General features: G+C 30.5%; 1 protein-coding gene across 1 annotated transcript; it reads left to right on the top strand.

Annotated features, from left to right (window-relative positions):
- On the top strand, positions 1-11,305 carry LOC139516738 (delta(3,5)-Delta(2,4)-dienoyl-CoA isomerase, mitochondrial-like). Its single transcript, XM_071307021.1, has 8 exons — positions 1-153; positions 3,278-3,446; positions 4,689-4,777; positions 5,510-5,628; positions 6,765-6,878; positions 7,340-7,482; positions 8,144-8,294; positions 11,125-11,305. The coding sequence occupies exons 1-8, from the start codon at positions 114-116 to the stop codon at positions 11,218-11,220; spliced, it is 921 nt and encodes a 306-aa protein (XP_071163122.1). The 5' UTR covers positions 1-113; the 3' UTR covers positions 11,221-11,305.
- The last annotated feature ends 3,058 nt before the right edge of the window (positions 11,306-14,363 follow it).

Genomic DNA, 14,363 nt, shown 5'->3' on the forward strand with positions numbered 1-14,363 from the left:
GACTGGTTTACCGTATTCATTCATAACGAATTTGGTTTAGGAAATTATTACAGGAACAGATTCAACTGCAAAAGAAACTGACAGCAAACTTGGACTTTACCCCTTTTATCTAAATGCATGGAATAAGGAATATAACGAGAAAAATACTGAATTGTACGTAGAAAAATACATTCGGATAAAGTAGGGAGAAAAAGATTAGACTTTAACAATGTAAATCATGGGCAAAAGATATTTACAGGTTCTGGCAACTTCTGCAAAATTATCTTGACTTCAGAAGTTCAGTGATCATTTTTCTGTTTAAGGTTCTTTATAACAAATGGACACAAAATGGCTATATTTACAACTCAATAAATACTATGAGTACAGACTAACCTGTGCCGTTTGAAAAGTTTTAAGGCCTGCAGGCATTCACCTAGTCAAAATAATTATGACGTCTTGAAAGGCAAATTTTTGCTTTGACACCTTCCTGTCGATGTAAGGTGTCAAAGAAAAAAAAGTAATAGACTTTCAAGACGTCATAATTATTTGAACTAGCATTCACCATGTTCACTAGATACAAATGAAATGCATTTACAAAATGTACTTAAGTGTTTCAACTTTCAGAAAGATGAAATCTTTTTGGATTTTGATTGGCCTTTTTTTGTCATTCCTGCAGAAGGTGTAAAAAGAATCCGGGTCACTTTTCCTTTGGTTAAAAATAAACAAAGTTTGGTAAATGTAACTCTTTGAGATGCTCCATCCCAAGTAGCTGCAGAATTGTAGCTCTTAGTTATTTTTTGACTTGGACTTAACTTTCAAAATATTAATATTTCCTTTTATAATATTAGTACCAAATATCCAATAAATCAAATTACACAGAGAAGAATTAGTGTCTTTCAAAACATTTTTTTTTCAAGGAACAGAAATTCATAGATCTCCAAAACAATCGATCATTAGAGAGATTTAAAAAAAAAATGGAAGGTTCATGTATCAAACTGGTATGTTTAACATGTTTAAAGTTGACACTAATAAACTTATATGTTATTGTAAGTTTTGAACCCCAGATCAGAGAAAGCTCTACTTTTACTAGTGTTTATAACTCCATCAACATACCAGAAAATGACAATATTTAAAGGTATTGGGTCGTTCCGGTCCCAAACCGATCCGGCCCCAAGTCAATCTGGCCCAAAGTCGATCCGGCCCACTCTGATCCGGCCCCATAATAAAATATGAATAAACTATATTCACTTTATGGGGGAACTTGTGACAAATTTGAACAGTATATATAAACGAAATCATTAGTCTATAATTGGTTTGTTTATTCAACAATTGTCTGGTGATTGTGAACTATGGTAATGCCACTTGTAATCACTTAGTTCAATCAAATCCTGATTAATTAAAGTTACGTAATCAACAAGGTCTTTATAATTCAATCTTTTGTTTGGTGTATATAATAATAATTAATTGTATTTTTATTTCGGGTAACATCAGAGGCTTCTATCATGTCTATAACACTTTTTTTTTGTAACATCATATAGCCAATATATTTTTTAAGTTTGTATGTATCAGCTTGGGGATCCGCTTGTACCATTGTGTATGTAACTATTTGTTATTACTCAAGACGAAAGACTTGTTAGGATCACAGTCAATTGAAAGAAATTGCTAATTATTGCTGATTAATGTTGATGTCTGAATTCTTTTTTATATATACGTTTTAATATAATTATACCCAATAATCTTGAAAAAAATCTTGTACACCTTTTATATTATAATAACAAGAGTGCACACGCTGAAATGTCTCGCCTTCTATACTAATCATTGATATTATGTTGATAGTCTTAAGTATAAATCTAAGCTTTATTACAACTGTCACATAAACTTTACATTAACCAAGATAACTAAACAAAGACCAATGAACCTTGAAAAAGAGGTCCAGGTCAGATGAACCATGCCAGGCAGACAGGTACAGCTAACAATGCTTCTATACAACATATATAGTTGACACATTACTTATAGTTTAAAAAAATAGACCAAAACACAAAAACTTTACACTGTGCAATGAACCGTGAAAATGAGGTCACGGTTAAATAAAACCTGCTTGACTGACATAAAGATCATAAAATATTTCCATACACCAAATATAGTTGACCTATGGCATATAGCATTAGATAAAAAGACCAAAACTCAAAAACTTAACTTTGACCACTGAACCATGAAAATGAGGTCAAGGTCACATGACATCTGCCCGCTAGACATGTACACTTAACAATCATTCCATACAACAAATATAGTAGACCTATTGCATATGGTATGAGAAAAACAGACCAAAACACAAAAATTTAACTATAACCACTGAACCATGAAAATGAGGTCAAGGTCAGATGACACCTGCCAGTTGGACATGTACACCTTACAGTCCTTCCATACACCGAATATACTAGCCCTATTGCTTATAGTATCTGAGATATGGACTTGACCACCAAAACTTAACCTTGTTCACTGATCCATGAAATGAGGTCGAGGTCAAGTGAAAACTGTCTGACGGGCATGAGGACCTTGCAAGGTACGCACACATCAAATATAGTTATCCTATTACTTATAATAAGAGAGAATTCAACATTACAAAAAATTTGAACTTTTTTTTCAAGTGGTCACTGAACCATGAAAATGAGGTCAAGGACATTGGACATGTGACTGACGGAAACTTCGTAACATGAAGCATCTATATACAAAGTATGAAGCATCCAGGTCTTCCAACTTCTAAAATATAAAGCTTTTAAGAAGTGAGCTAACGCCGCCGCCGCCGCCGGATCACTATCCCTATGTCGAGCTTTCTGCAACAAAAGTTGCAGGCTCGACAAAAATCATAAACATTTATCAATTACAATTAATATATATCTTTATTTTTATTTCTAATCCTTATAAATATTTTTTTGGGGGGGGCCCAATTGACTTTACATATGGGCTGGATCTACGTGGGGCCGGATTGACCCGAAAGCTATTTAAATAAACTTTATCCTGAACACAGTTACAAATGTTAATTGATACAATTTAAAAGACAAAGTGTATACTATAAAAATATAAATTTGTACTTAATGTAAATTGCATATAGACTAGAATCAAATGGCACTAGCCACTTCAAAAGTTGTGATTTCCAGAATACATGATAAACATAATCAATTGGTATTTTGAATAATTAATTGCTTGCATTTTAAGTTTGACATTTCATTTAATATGTGCACATGGATCTAACATATACCAGTATGTAGTACACACGTTTTGAATTTTGTTTTGACAGATTCTCTTGATAGAAATGCATCACTGACCTGTCTTGCTGTAAGAAAGATGTCTGGTGAAACTAGTTATGATTTTGAAACATTAAAGGTTTCTTCTCCAAGAGAGGATGTTGCTCATGTCGAACTTAACAGACCAGACAGGCTTAATGCTATGAATATTGCATTTTGGAGGTAATTATATAATTAAGTCTATGCATGCATATGATTCATTGTACTTTTTTTGATGAAACAAAAACTATCATCTTAATTTGAGCCCACTTAATGTTGGATGCATTTAATTTTTCAGATTCATCGCTCATCAACTTATTGTATTTTTTTTGTAAACCAAATATTTTTATTTGTACACATAACACATAAAGGCTGTGTATGGAATTTGTGTTCGATTATTTTCAGAAACTATATATCAAGATGCATGTGAGCCTGCTTTACTGTTTGATACATTTTTACATCAAATTCCTTTTATCAGAATCATTAAAAATGCATTGGTGAACTATATACCACTAAGTTTGTTAATCACATTTCAAAAAAATTAGATTTAAATACCTCCAGTATAAACATTATAGAAATGTTTGTGACTTTTTCAGTTATTATGTTTATAATAATGTCTTCTCTAGTCCTCGTTTATTAAAAAAAAAATGTGGTAAGATTGCCAATGAGACAACTCTACACAAGAGACCAAATGACACAGAAATTATAGAAACTATAGGTCACTGTACAGCCTTCAACAATGAACAAAGCTCATACTGCATAGTAAGCTATAAAAGGTACTGAAATGACAAATGTAAAACAATTCAAATGATAAAAAGTAACAGCCTAATTTATGTACAAAAAATGAATGAAAAACAAATATGTAACACATCAACAATGGACAACCACTGAATTACAGGCTCATACATACAGACAGAATGTGTGTATTAGTGTGTGTGTGTGTGTGGGGGGGGGGGGGGGGTAACATGTTAGCAGAATCCCAACCCTCCCCGAACCTGGGACAGTACAACATAAGCATATAAGAAGAAATTATAAAAATCAGTTGAAAAAGGCTTAACTCATTAGATGGCTACAATTAGAACTACATTTTACAAAAACACAACCATTCCAAACAATGAAAGAATGTTCTGTGGTTTAATTTTTATGTAAATAAATCATAACATTATATCTGGCTACCATGATAAATTGTATTTAGCAATTTTTTATGCCAGTTACTTTTCATACAGTTTTGGTTAACGAATAACTTTAACAGTTCATGAATATAGAAGTTATACTTGCCATCACATCTTTTATATATATTACTATTTTAGTCATTATGTTCAGTTTAGAAGAGTTATTGCCCCTTGTAACAGAAAACAATGTTGAAATTCAAACCTTAATTCCTGAAATACACTTGCTGAAGATAAATCTTCTTGATCTTTGTAGAGAATGCAGAGAATGCTTCCAAAAATTAGCAATAGATAAGAACTACAGAGTGATAATAGTGTCTGGAGCAGGGAGATTATTTACAGCAGGTGAGAAAAATGTAAAAAAGCAGATGCAGATCCAGGATTTTTGAAAAGGGTGGAGATCCCCTAACTAGGCAATGTTTTGGGAAAGACATGTAAAAAGTCTATATGTTGCACCATATATGTAGTTTCAAAAAGGGGGCCAGGTTCCACTGCCCTCTTCCTTAATCTACCTCTGATATGTTGAAACACTGTTTGTTTTATCTTTTAAGTTGATAAGCCATTCTCTGCGTTAGTTGATATGGTAAAATTTTAAGTAAGAATTCAATTTAATTTGTTGATAGAGTTAATAAATACATGTAATAAAATTCAAAGACATTTGTATATGTAGGTTAAAGATCTGTATAAAGATACTGATAGAAGATAGAACTATATGAACAATGATGAATGAGTTGAATTAATCTCATTCTGCGAATTCATATATTTTTGTGGATACAACTTTTCCTGGATTGATGAAAATATGCAGTTTCGTGGATGTTTTGATTTGCCAAAGTTTACATACAACATAGAAAACTTGCAGTTCATAAAACATTTAAATTCATGATTCACCTGTACCCACTAAATCAACAAAAATTGGTATCCAACGAAAATAATAATGAATCCACGGTATATATTATGCAAATACTGTGGCACAACAAATGCCTTCATCATTGTAATACTTTAAAAATTCATATATATATATATATATACAATGTATATACATGTTATATATAAAAGCATGTTTCCTTTATTGTATAGGATTGGATTTGATGGATATGGGTGATGTTATGCCAACAGGAAATGATGTAGCAAGAAAATGCTTTAAAATGAGACCAAAAATTGAAGAATATCAAGAATCTTTTACATCTATAGAAAAGGTCTGTAAAATAAATACTAAATTCACTTAAGGAAATTTGCTACTCAGTTTCAAAGTAACAAGCTTTTCATAACACTAGTATATACCAATAGGGAATTAATAAAGGAACCAAAATAGTAAAACAAATATATAGGTCAATGTGCTTGTTTACCAGATATTAGCCATTGAAATTTTGGCGGGAAAATATTCTCTCTTGATTTTCATAGCTTCATCATTGACAAGTTTAAGTTCTCAAAAACTATCAAAAAATTAACAATGATTTTATCAGACTTTTACAGATGGCTTATAATTATACATGTGACAGTTTTGTAAATGAAAAAATGGGGGTCAATGGGCAAAATTTTTTAAGGCATTCAAATGAATAAAACTAGAGGATTCTGAAAATATGACAAAAAGCCTAAAACATGACAAGCGAACATCCTTACTATAGTTTGAGAAAAAAGAAAGGGTTTGTATGTAAACATGACTCTCACCTAAAATTGGTAACTCCTATATTACCTAAAACATTAATCCTGAAATCTGTAAAATGTATGTGTATAAGCTAAAGATGATTTGTTCGATCAAGTTCAGAATATTTTTCTATCTTTGGTTTCTTGGATTAGTTATTCTTGAAATATATACAATGTTGAAGGAGATATGTTGGAAAACAGTCATATTTTTTTTTTAAACCAACTGCAGAAAGTAATTTTTTTTTTATATGCAAATGCATGTTAGCACACACTAGTATCATTATGCCTAGGTCACATCATCCATTTCATGTGTCACTGACTTTTTAAGGTTGATCTTTTGATAAACATTTCACTATATTTGAATTAATTCCAACTTTTCATTTTTATGCCCCATTTATGGGCATAATGTTTTCTGGTCTGTCCTGCTTCAGGTTAAAGTTTTTGGTCAAGGTAGTTTTTTTTTAATTATAAGTGCAATCAACTTGAAACTTAATACACATGTTCCCTATGATATGATCTTGGTAATTTGGTTGCCAAATCAGAGTTTTACTGCATTTTCAGGGTCCACTGAACATAGAAAATGATAGTGCGGATGGGGCATCCATGTACTAGGGCACATTATTGTTTTAAAGATATAAAATAAGTTTGATAGTTTAGTAGTTAAGATGAATATCATTATGTATTTTAGTGTCCAAAACCTGTCATTGCTGCAGTACATGGTGGTTGTATTGGTGGAGGTGTTGACCTAACATCTGCTTGTGACATCAGATACTGTACACAGGATGCATGGTTTCAAATTAAGGTTAGTAAATCCAATATGCTTAACACATTTATTCATATGGTTGTTGAAAAAAAGACATATATGAAAACTTGATGATTGGCTGTATACATGTTTTCTGTCCCAGAATTTTAATTGGTATATTACTTTATACCTAGAATTCTTAAACTTGGTAGTGTGGTGACTATGACTAGAATATAGAAAATATATGCTATGTATGCATTAGAAATTTTGTAAATGTAAACAGTCCAGCGCTATTATTATATTAAATTTTTGTTACAGTTTCCAAAATGTTTACATCAATTACCCCAGTAATTTCAAATTTTACTGTTATAAAGATAGTTTCATATATAATATAAGGAAATCTCTTATATAAAGAAATTCATAAATTGGTATACTAGTATTCTAAGAGATTCCCAATGTTTAAAATTGACAGAAACTGATTATCTATTTATTTTGTATGTTATATTTTTTTTTAAATACAGGAGATTGATGTAGGATTGACAGCTGATGTTGGAACATTACAGAGGTTACCTAAGATAATTGGAAATGATAGCTTGGCAAGAGAATTATGTTATACTGCGAGAAAATTCCATAGTGATGAGGCAAAAGAAATAGGTTTTGTCAGGTAAAAATATCTACAATTATCCACTGTGAATTTAGTTATTTTTATGTGGGTACCAATTTTTGTTTTAAGGAAAACTTACATGTTTGTGGGTATTGAAGTTTATGGTTTAGCAGAAGTCTACTTACAAGCCTATAGAAATTTGTTGAACATTTAATTTTTGTGGTTCACCTGTACCCACAAAATCCTCGAAAAATTGGTATTCTCCAAATAATAATGAATCCACAGTATTACTAAAGTAAAATATTTCTTTACTGAATGAGGTTTATTTGATTATTAGCTCATTATATAATGAGAGAAATACAGTTTATTTGTCTTATTCCTAACAATTGTCCCCATAGTGAGATATGGATTATACTATTCCCAATGTCATCAACACCAAATGCAAAGTTTTTTGTTTTGGTTCATTTTACAAGTACATGTATTACAAATGTAGTACAAGTACTTATAATAAATAATTAACATTCATGTTAGCATTCATACATTTCTATTTCATGCAATTGATCAGTTGCTGCTCCCCTGATTTACAATGAAAAAAGGAATTCTTCCAAAACATATGTAAAATGGGATTAAAGTAACACAAATTGGAAAAACTGAATTATAAAACATATCAATAAAAGCTATGATAATAACTATTTAAAAAAATGTATGCTTTCCTTTACAGTCGTATTTTTCCTGACAAAGCTGCTATGATAAATGCTGCAATAGAACTAGCATCATTGATTGCTAGTAAAAGTCCAGTGGCAGTACAAGGAACCAAAGTTAGTATGGTCTATTCCAGAGACCATTCTGTTCCTGAAGGACTTGCTCATATAGTAAGTTACTCTCAAATTATTTCTAAGATTGGGCCTCAGGTTAACTATACCTGCTTGACTTGTGAACATGCTGAAATTGTGCTAAAAACAGGTTTGAATTTTTAGGTGTTACACAACTTTTCAAACATTAAGAATATTCAAATAGATTTTAGGTCAAAAGAAGGCATATTTGATGTGTTTCCAAAAATTACATAATTTAGATTTGAATTACAGTGAGTTGCTTATAGGTGTTACTGTAAAACTTTACCTATAGCTCAACCTGTTTTTAAAATTGACAACACAATAGGGAAATTTAAATTGACCAGTTGGTATTGTTAGAATTAAATCTACCTTGATGCTACCTGTAAAGATTTTTATTCACCTAACCCAAAGTTTCAGCATGCTTTTTTCCTTCACTTTTTCTTACCTAGGATTATTCTATTAAAAAAATGATAGGGAAGAAAATAGTTTTGGTTTTCATTGTTTTAAATCCCTGATATATATAATTTATCTATTTTTTACCTAAAATTCTAAATCAGTAAAAGATTAAATTAAATATGTATTACTATGTTTGAAAATTAAACTGCTTTTACACACTAAATGCTTCTTTAAAATTCTAACCCTTATATATAGTATTGTCCAGCTGCCAGTGAAACAAGAAATAGCTGTTCAGGTGTTTACAGTTTAAATTTTCAGATGGATATGTTGTTCATTTCTTCACATGTCCCTTCAAGATTCTCATTTTGGATTATTATTTGCAATGTTTGAAATCTTTTGGTGTCATTGTGCATACAATATTGGATTTATTTTATTTTAATTCACTTCTTAGATTTTTTATAGCAATTTTGCTTCTTAAAATGTGATGTGTTTTTTTCAAGATTTTATTGTCATGAAGGACATCAAGGAGGAAATAATTCATTCAAACTGTTTTGTGGGGCTTACATATGATGTTGTACATGTAAAATTCGAAAATAAGTTTGGAGTATACCTTGCTGTGTTTTTTCTTTGAAATCTATTATAATATTAGTGGGACTTTTGTGCATAAAATGCTGTGTTTGCTCAAGGAAATTCAAATTTTCATACGATGGGATTTAGTTATGTTAAAGATTAAAAAATTTCAAAACTGGAATTCAAGTAGGAGATATAGTGTGAGTTCATCCAACATGTTTCTGTGGCTTTAAATGTGATTTTAAAAACATTCATTATTAATTTGGGATCTATTACAAACTTAAGATGATTTACCATTTAAATGGGATCTTGGAAATGAATAAAATGTTGAATTAATGCAGTGGATATAGTCTAATCTAGTGATAAAGTGAAAAATGAAAGTAAAATATTCTAAAATATTCCTAACGTGGGGAAATGTTTTAAGTGAATGTGAAATTGGAAATAGTCATTATAAAATTCTGGATCAAATATTGTTTGATTTGGAAATTTATAATAGGAAATGAAATAAAATGTTTACTGTGGATATAGAAAAATCAAGTGATATATAGTAAAAATATAAATAAAATATTACAAAATATTTGTAAAGTGAGGATAACTATTTGGAATATAGTAATGGAAATGATAAAAAAAATTACAAGATTCTGAACTATGTATAGATTCTGCACCTGTTAAATTAGGATGTATATCATGGGAAGTTAATCAGAATTTATACTATGGATTTAGAAAAAAATCTAGTGAAGTAGTGAAAAATTAATAAAATTGGGAATTATTTAAAAACTTTGGAATTCTGGATGAGATGTCAAATATCAGTGTAAAAAAATAAATGAAATTGTTTATTCAAATATGATTTTGATGTTTCATAAAGTGAGTGAAATATTACGACTGGATTATTCAGGGTATTAAACACTGCTAGTAGTGGCTATGCAAACATTAAGATGAAATGTAGTGCATTTTAGGCCATGCAATTTTAAATAAACTGCAAGAAAATAACATATATGATATAGTCATTCTTGTTTGGCTTGATAACTCCTAATATTTTGAATGACAGTAAAATAAAAATCTCTCAATAGAATAATCCTAGGTAAGAAAAAGTTCAGGAAAAAAGCATGCTGAAACTTTGGGTTAGGTGAATAAATTTTTTTACAGGTAGCATCAAGGTAGATTTAAATCTAACAATACCAACTGGTCAATTTAAATGTCCCTATTGTATTGTCAATTTTAAAAACAGGTTGAGCTATAGGTAAAGTTTTACAGTAACACCTATAAGCAACTCACTGTAATGAGTTGGAAAAGAACCAATAAAATATTTTTAGAAGGAATTGTTTTCAACAAGACAAATGCTAATAGAAATTGGTTAGTTGGTTCTCACTTGCACTCTATATAGACAAAACTGACGAATGATATGATATGAAAAATTAGAACCAGAATTAACAATATCAAAGAAGAAAATTTCCATTATGTACATGCATGATTGAAAAATTGTGATTCAGATAATTCCAAACTTCAATTTGGATGAACTGTTTTAGTCTTCTAATTCATAGGTGACTTTTGATGCCCAAACTATAGGCATTATGTTTTTCGGTCTGTGCTTTCATTCACTAATACTATGTGTTTGTATGTCCGTTTGTCCCGCTTTAGGTTAAAGTTTTAGGTCAAAGTAGTTTTTGATGACGATGATGTAGAATCAACTTGAAACTTACTTGTAGTTCACATGATCCCTATGATATGATCTCTCTAGTTTAAATGCCAAATTACAGCATTGATCCCAATTTTCCGGTCCACTGAACATGAAAAATGATGGTATGAGTGGAATATCAGAGTACTATAGACACATTCTTTTTAATATATTCTATATATAACTTATGTAATCTAATGTAATTATAATGAAAACACTCTATTTTAGGCTTTATGGAACCAGGCAATGCTACAGAGTGAAGATGTTATGAAATCTGCAGAAGCAATGATGCAAAAGAAAGAACCCAAATTTTCAAAACTATAAAATAATTTATAGACAATTGATTTTTGATATGTGCAAAAGTGGAATATATACAGAACATATAGAGGATCAGACTAAATTCTGGATACAATGAAATAATCATAAAGTTACTGTGATAATAATTAAATTACTATGTACTTGTAAATTTTATGATGATTTATTTAACATTTATACTAATATGATATTATCAAGAAAAAAGTTGTTTGTATATTGACTTCATACTTTCTTCTGACATAAGTTTCAGAGGAAAGACACACTGCATCTGCATCTGCACATATTGACCAGATTTTACTTTAACAGAGAGAAGTTCAATGAAAAGCTTTTCTGAAACTTGATTCAATTGTTTCTGATACAAAACAAAGGTGTTCTTTATACTATATCTTTATATTTATGCCAAAAAATGGATTAAAATTGAATAGATTTTTAGCTTCCCTGGCCCAATGGCCCACCATGCCAGTCATTGCTGTCCATTGTCCTTGTCTATTTTAATATGTCATGGTTTTTAACTTCTTCCCTGAAAGCACTTAACCAATTTCAACCATAATTCAATTGAACGGTTCCTATGGTATGTAGCTTAAGTTTGGTTCTTTATATGGTATCTTGCTAAAGATTGTGTACATTTTTCCTGTCAATCAATCAAGATACTACCATGTCTTAAAATAGAACATAAAGATTAACCCATAAGTTGTATAGAAAAATAAGAGAAAATCTTACAGGGTAAAAAAAAAACACAATGTCAAGATTTATTTCCACCAAAGTTGGCTCCTAAAGAGTATTTGCCCTTGCATGACAATTTTTTAATATTTTTTTAGCTTTTACCTAATATACTGACTTTTTGTCATATTATAAGTTGTGACTTTCTGTTCCTATACTGTTCAAATTACAGCCTTAAAAACATAAGAATTTAATAGCATCTTGTAATTTTTAGATACTTTAATTTCAGTGCAAATTACCTGGACAACATAAATTTACCTGGTAATTTTACATTGGATCATAGAAGAAATGTTTTAGATAAGTTGAATTAGTACTATTCTAACCAAACAAATTTTGTCCCAGATGAATTTGAATCTTGTCATTTCATGACATTTTCTCTTGCTAAGTTTTTTTTTTTTTTTTTATGTCAGAACAGTCAAATATATATTCGCCTCTGTTGAATATATTCACAACTTGTTCATATTCAAGATGATTATGGAATTTTCCATATCGGTTTTGGCAATTTAGAATGATTGGAAAAGACACAGTATTGTTACGTTGTATACACTGCTATTCTGTTAAATTAATAGAAAGCTATGGTATTCAGTTAAATTAATAGAAAGCTAAACTTTTAACATCATCTGTATGTCTGGAATCTTTCTACATTTTCTTCAGAGAATCATTTCTTTACATCACTCTATAATGGGTTTGACACAATTGAAAGGAACAGAATCAGATAACTTTGATCTGAAGAACAATTTATAGCTGTAGATAAGATAAATCAAGCAGAAGTTTTTCAACTATAATAGTATTTAAGAGGAAAAGTGGTAGACATCAACAAAACCACATATAAATCATAAAATGGAAAAACCAATTTTATCTCAGCAGATACAAAGCAGTTTTTTTCAAAAATTCACCATGAAGTAGTAAATAGCCTTTTGATATTAAAGGACAATGTCATGAAACTATTACAATTACATGTGTAGAACTACATGTACAATAATACTACTGTACTCATCAATGGTATCCTATCAATCATTGTCTATAAGCTTATACATGTATTTAACAATTTCACACATGAGAACCTATATTAACGTATCTAGGTGCTCATTAAAATATTTTAAAATACTAATTCAGTGGGGTACATACTTGTACTATACATTCAGAGATCATTATTTACTTTTAGTATAACAATTTAAACTCTGTTTCCATCAAGTGTATTCTTTTTAATTATCTAAATTATAATCCTTAAATATTTTCTATTATCTTTTGAAATGTTTGGATTATGCAGCATAATGAATTTGACATATACTAATGTTACACTGAGTATTAAGAGAAACATAAGGACCTGCCCCAGATCCAGCCCCAGATATATAGCGTACCGTGCCACTGAGCAAGGAATTGCATATTTAAAAATATACAATTCCTTGCCCTCAGTTTTTATACGACCGCAAAAATTAAAAAAAAATTGGTCATATATTAGTAGCACATGATTGTTGGCATCGTCATCGTCACTGTGGTATGCGTCGTTCGAAGACGGATTGTTTCCGGATAATGACTTGAATAAGGTAAAAGAAATCAATTTTAACACAATGTTTATAACCACTAAAGGAAGCTTGGGATTGATTTTGGGGGTTATGGTCCCAAAGGTTTAGGAATTAGGGGACCATTAAGGGGCCAAAAACAGCATTTATCTAGTTTCAGGATAAAAAGTTGTGTATTTCGATCAATTGTTCTGAAATTGTACCACAATGTTTAATACCATAAGTAGAAGGTTGGGATTTATTTTAAGGGGTTATTGGGCAAACAGTCTAGGAATTAAGGGCCAAAAGGGACCAAAAACAAGTATTTTTCTAGTTTCAAGACAATAACTTGTGTGTCACTGTATGGATCTCTCTGACATTGTTCCACATGTTTCCATATAATACATGGAAGGCTGGGATTTAGTTTGGGGTTAATTTTCCCCAATTTGTAGGAATAAGAAGCCAAAAAAAGGGCCAAAAAGATTTTTACAAGAAGGTTCAATATCACTAAAGGAAGGTTGGGATTGATTTTGGGGGTTATGGTCCCAATAGTTTAGGAATAAGGGGCCAAAAAGGGGGCCCAGAATAATAATTTTTGTAGTTTTCAAACAATTACTTATGTTTAAGTGTATGAATCGCTCTAAAATTAAACCACAAGTTTCTATACCATAAAGGGATGGTTAGTTTTGACTCTGGGGGGTTATGGCTCAAAATGTTTAGGAATTAGGGGCAAAAAAGGGGAAAAACTAGGTATTTCTGGTCAATGGACAATTAAGATGATTTAAAAGCAGCGTAAGGGAGGTAATTCTAAAATATTTATTAAACATACAATATTGGGTATGTTTTCAGATTTACCTCCCTTTCACTTCTTGTATATTATGTATAAAGAAATGTCAGGTTTTGGACTAATTGCAAAAAAAAAAGGGGGTG

This window comes from Mytilus edulis, chromosome 3, assembly GCF_963676685.1.
Source record: "Mytilus edulis chromosome 3, xbMytEdul2.2, whole genome shotgun sequence".
NCBI classification, from domain to species: Eukaryota; Metazoa; Mollusca; class Bivalvia; order Mytilida; family Mytilidae; genus Mytilus; species Mytilus edulis.

Bases quoted from the DNA above. Each gene is read 5' to 3' on its own strand.
- LOC139516738 (XM_071307021.1), top strand. From the start codon at position 114: ATGCATGGAATAAGGAATATAACGAGAAAAATACTGAATT. The intron at 4,778-5,509 runs GTGAGAAAAATG...TTTATTGTATAG, and splicing joins AGGGAGATTATTTACAGCAG to GATTGGATTTGATGGATATG. The intron at 6,879-7,339 runs GTTAGTAAATCC...TTTTAAATACAG, and splicing joins ATGCATGGTTTCAAATTAAG to GAGATTGATGTAGGATTGAC.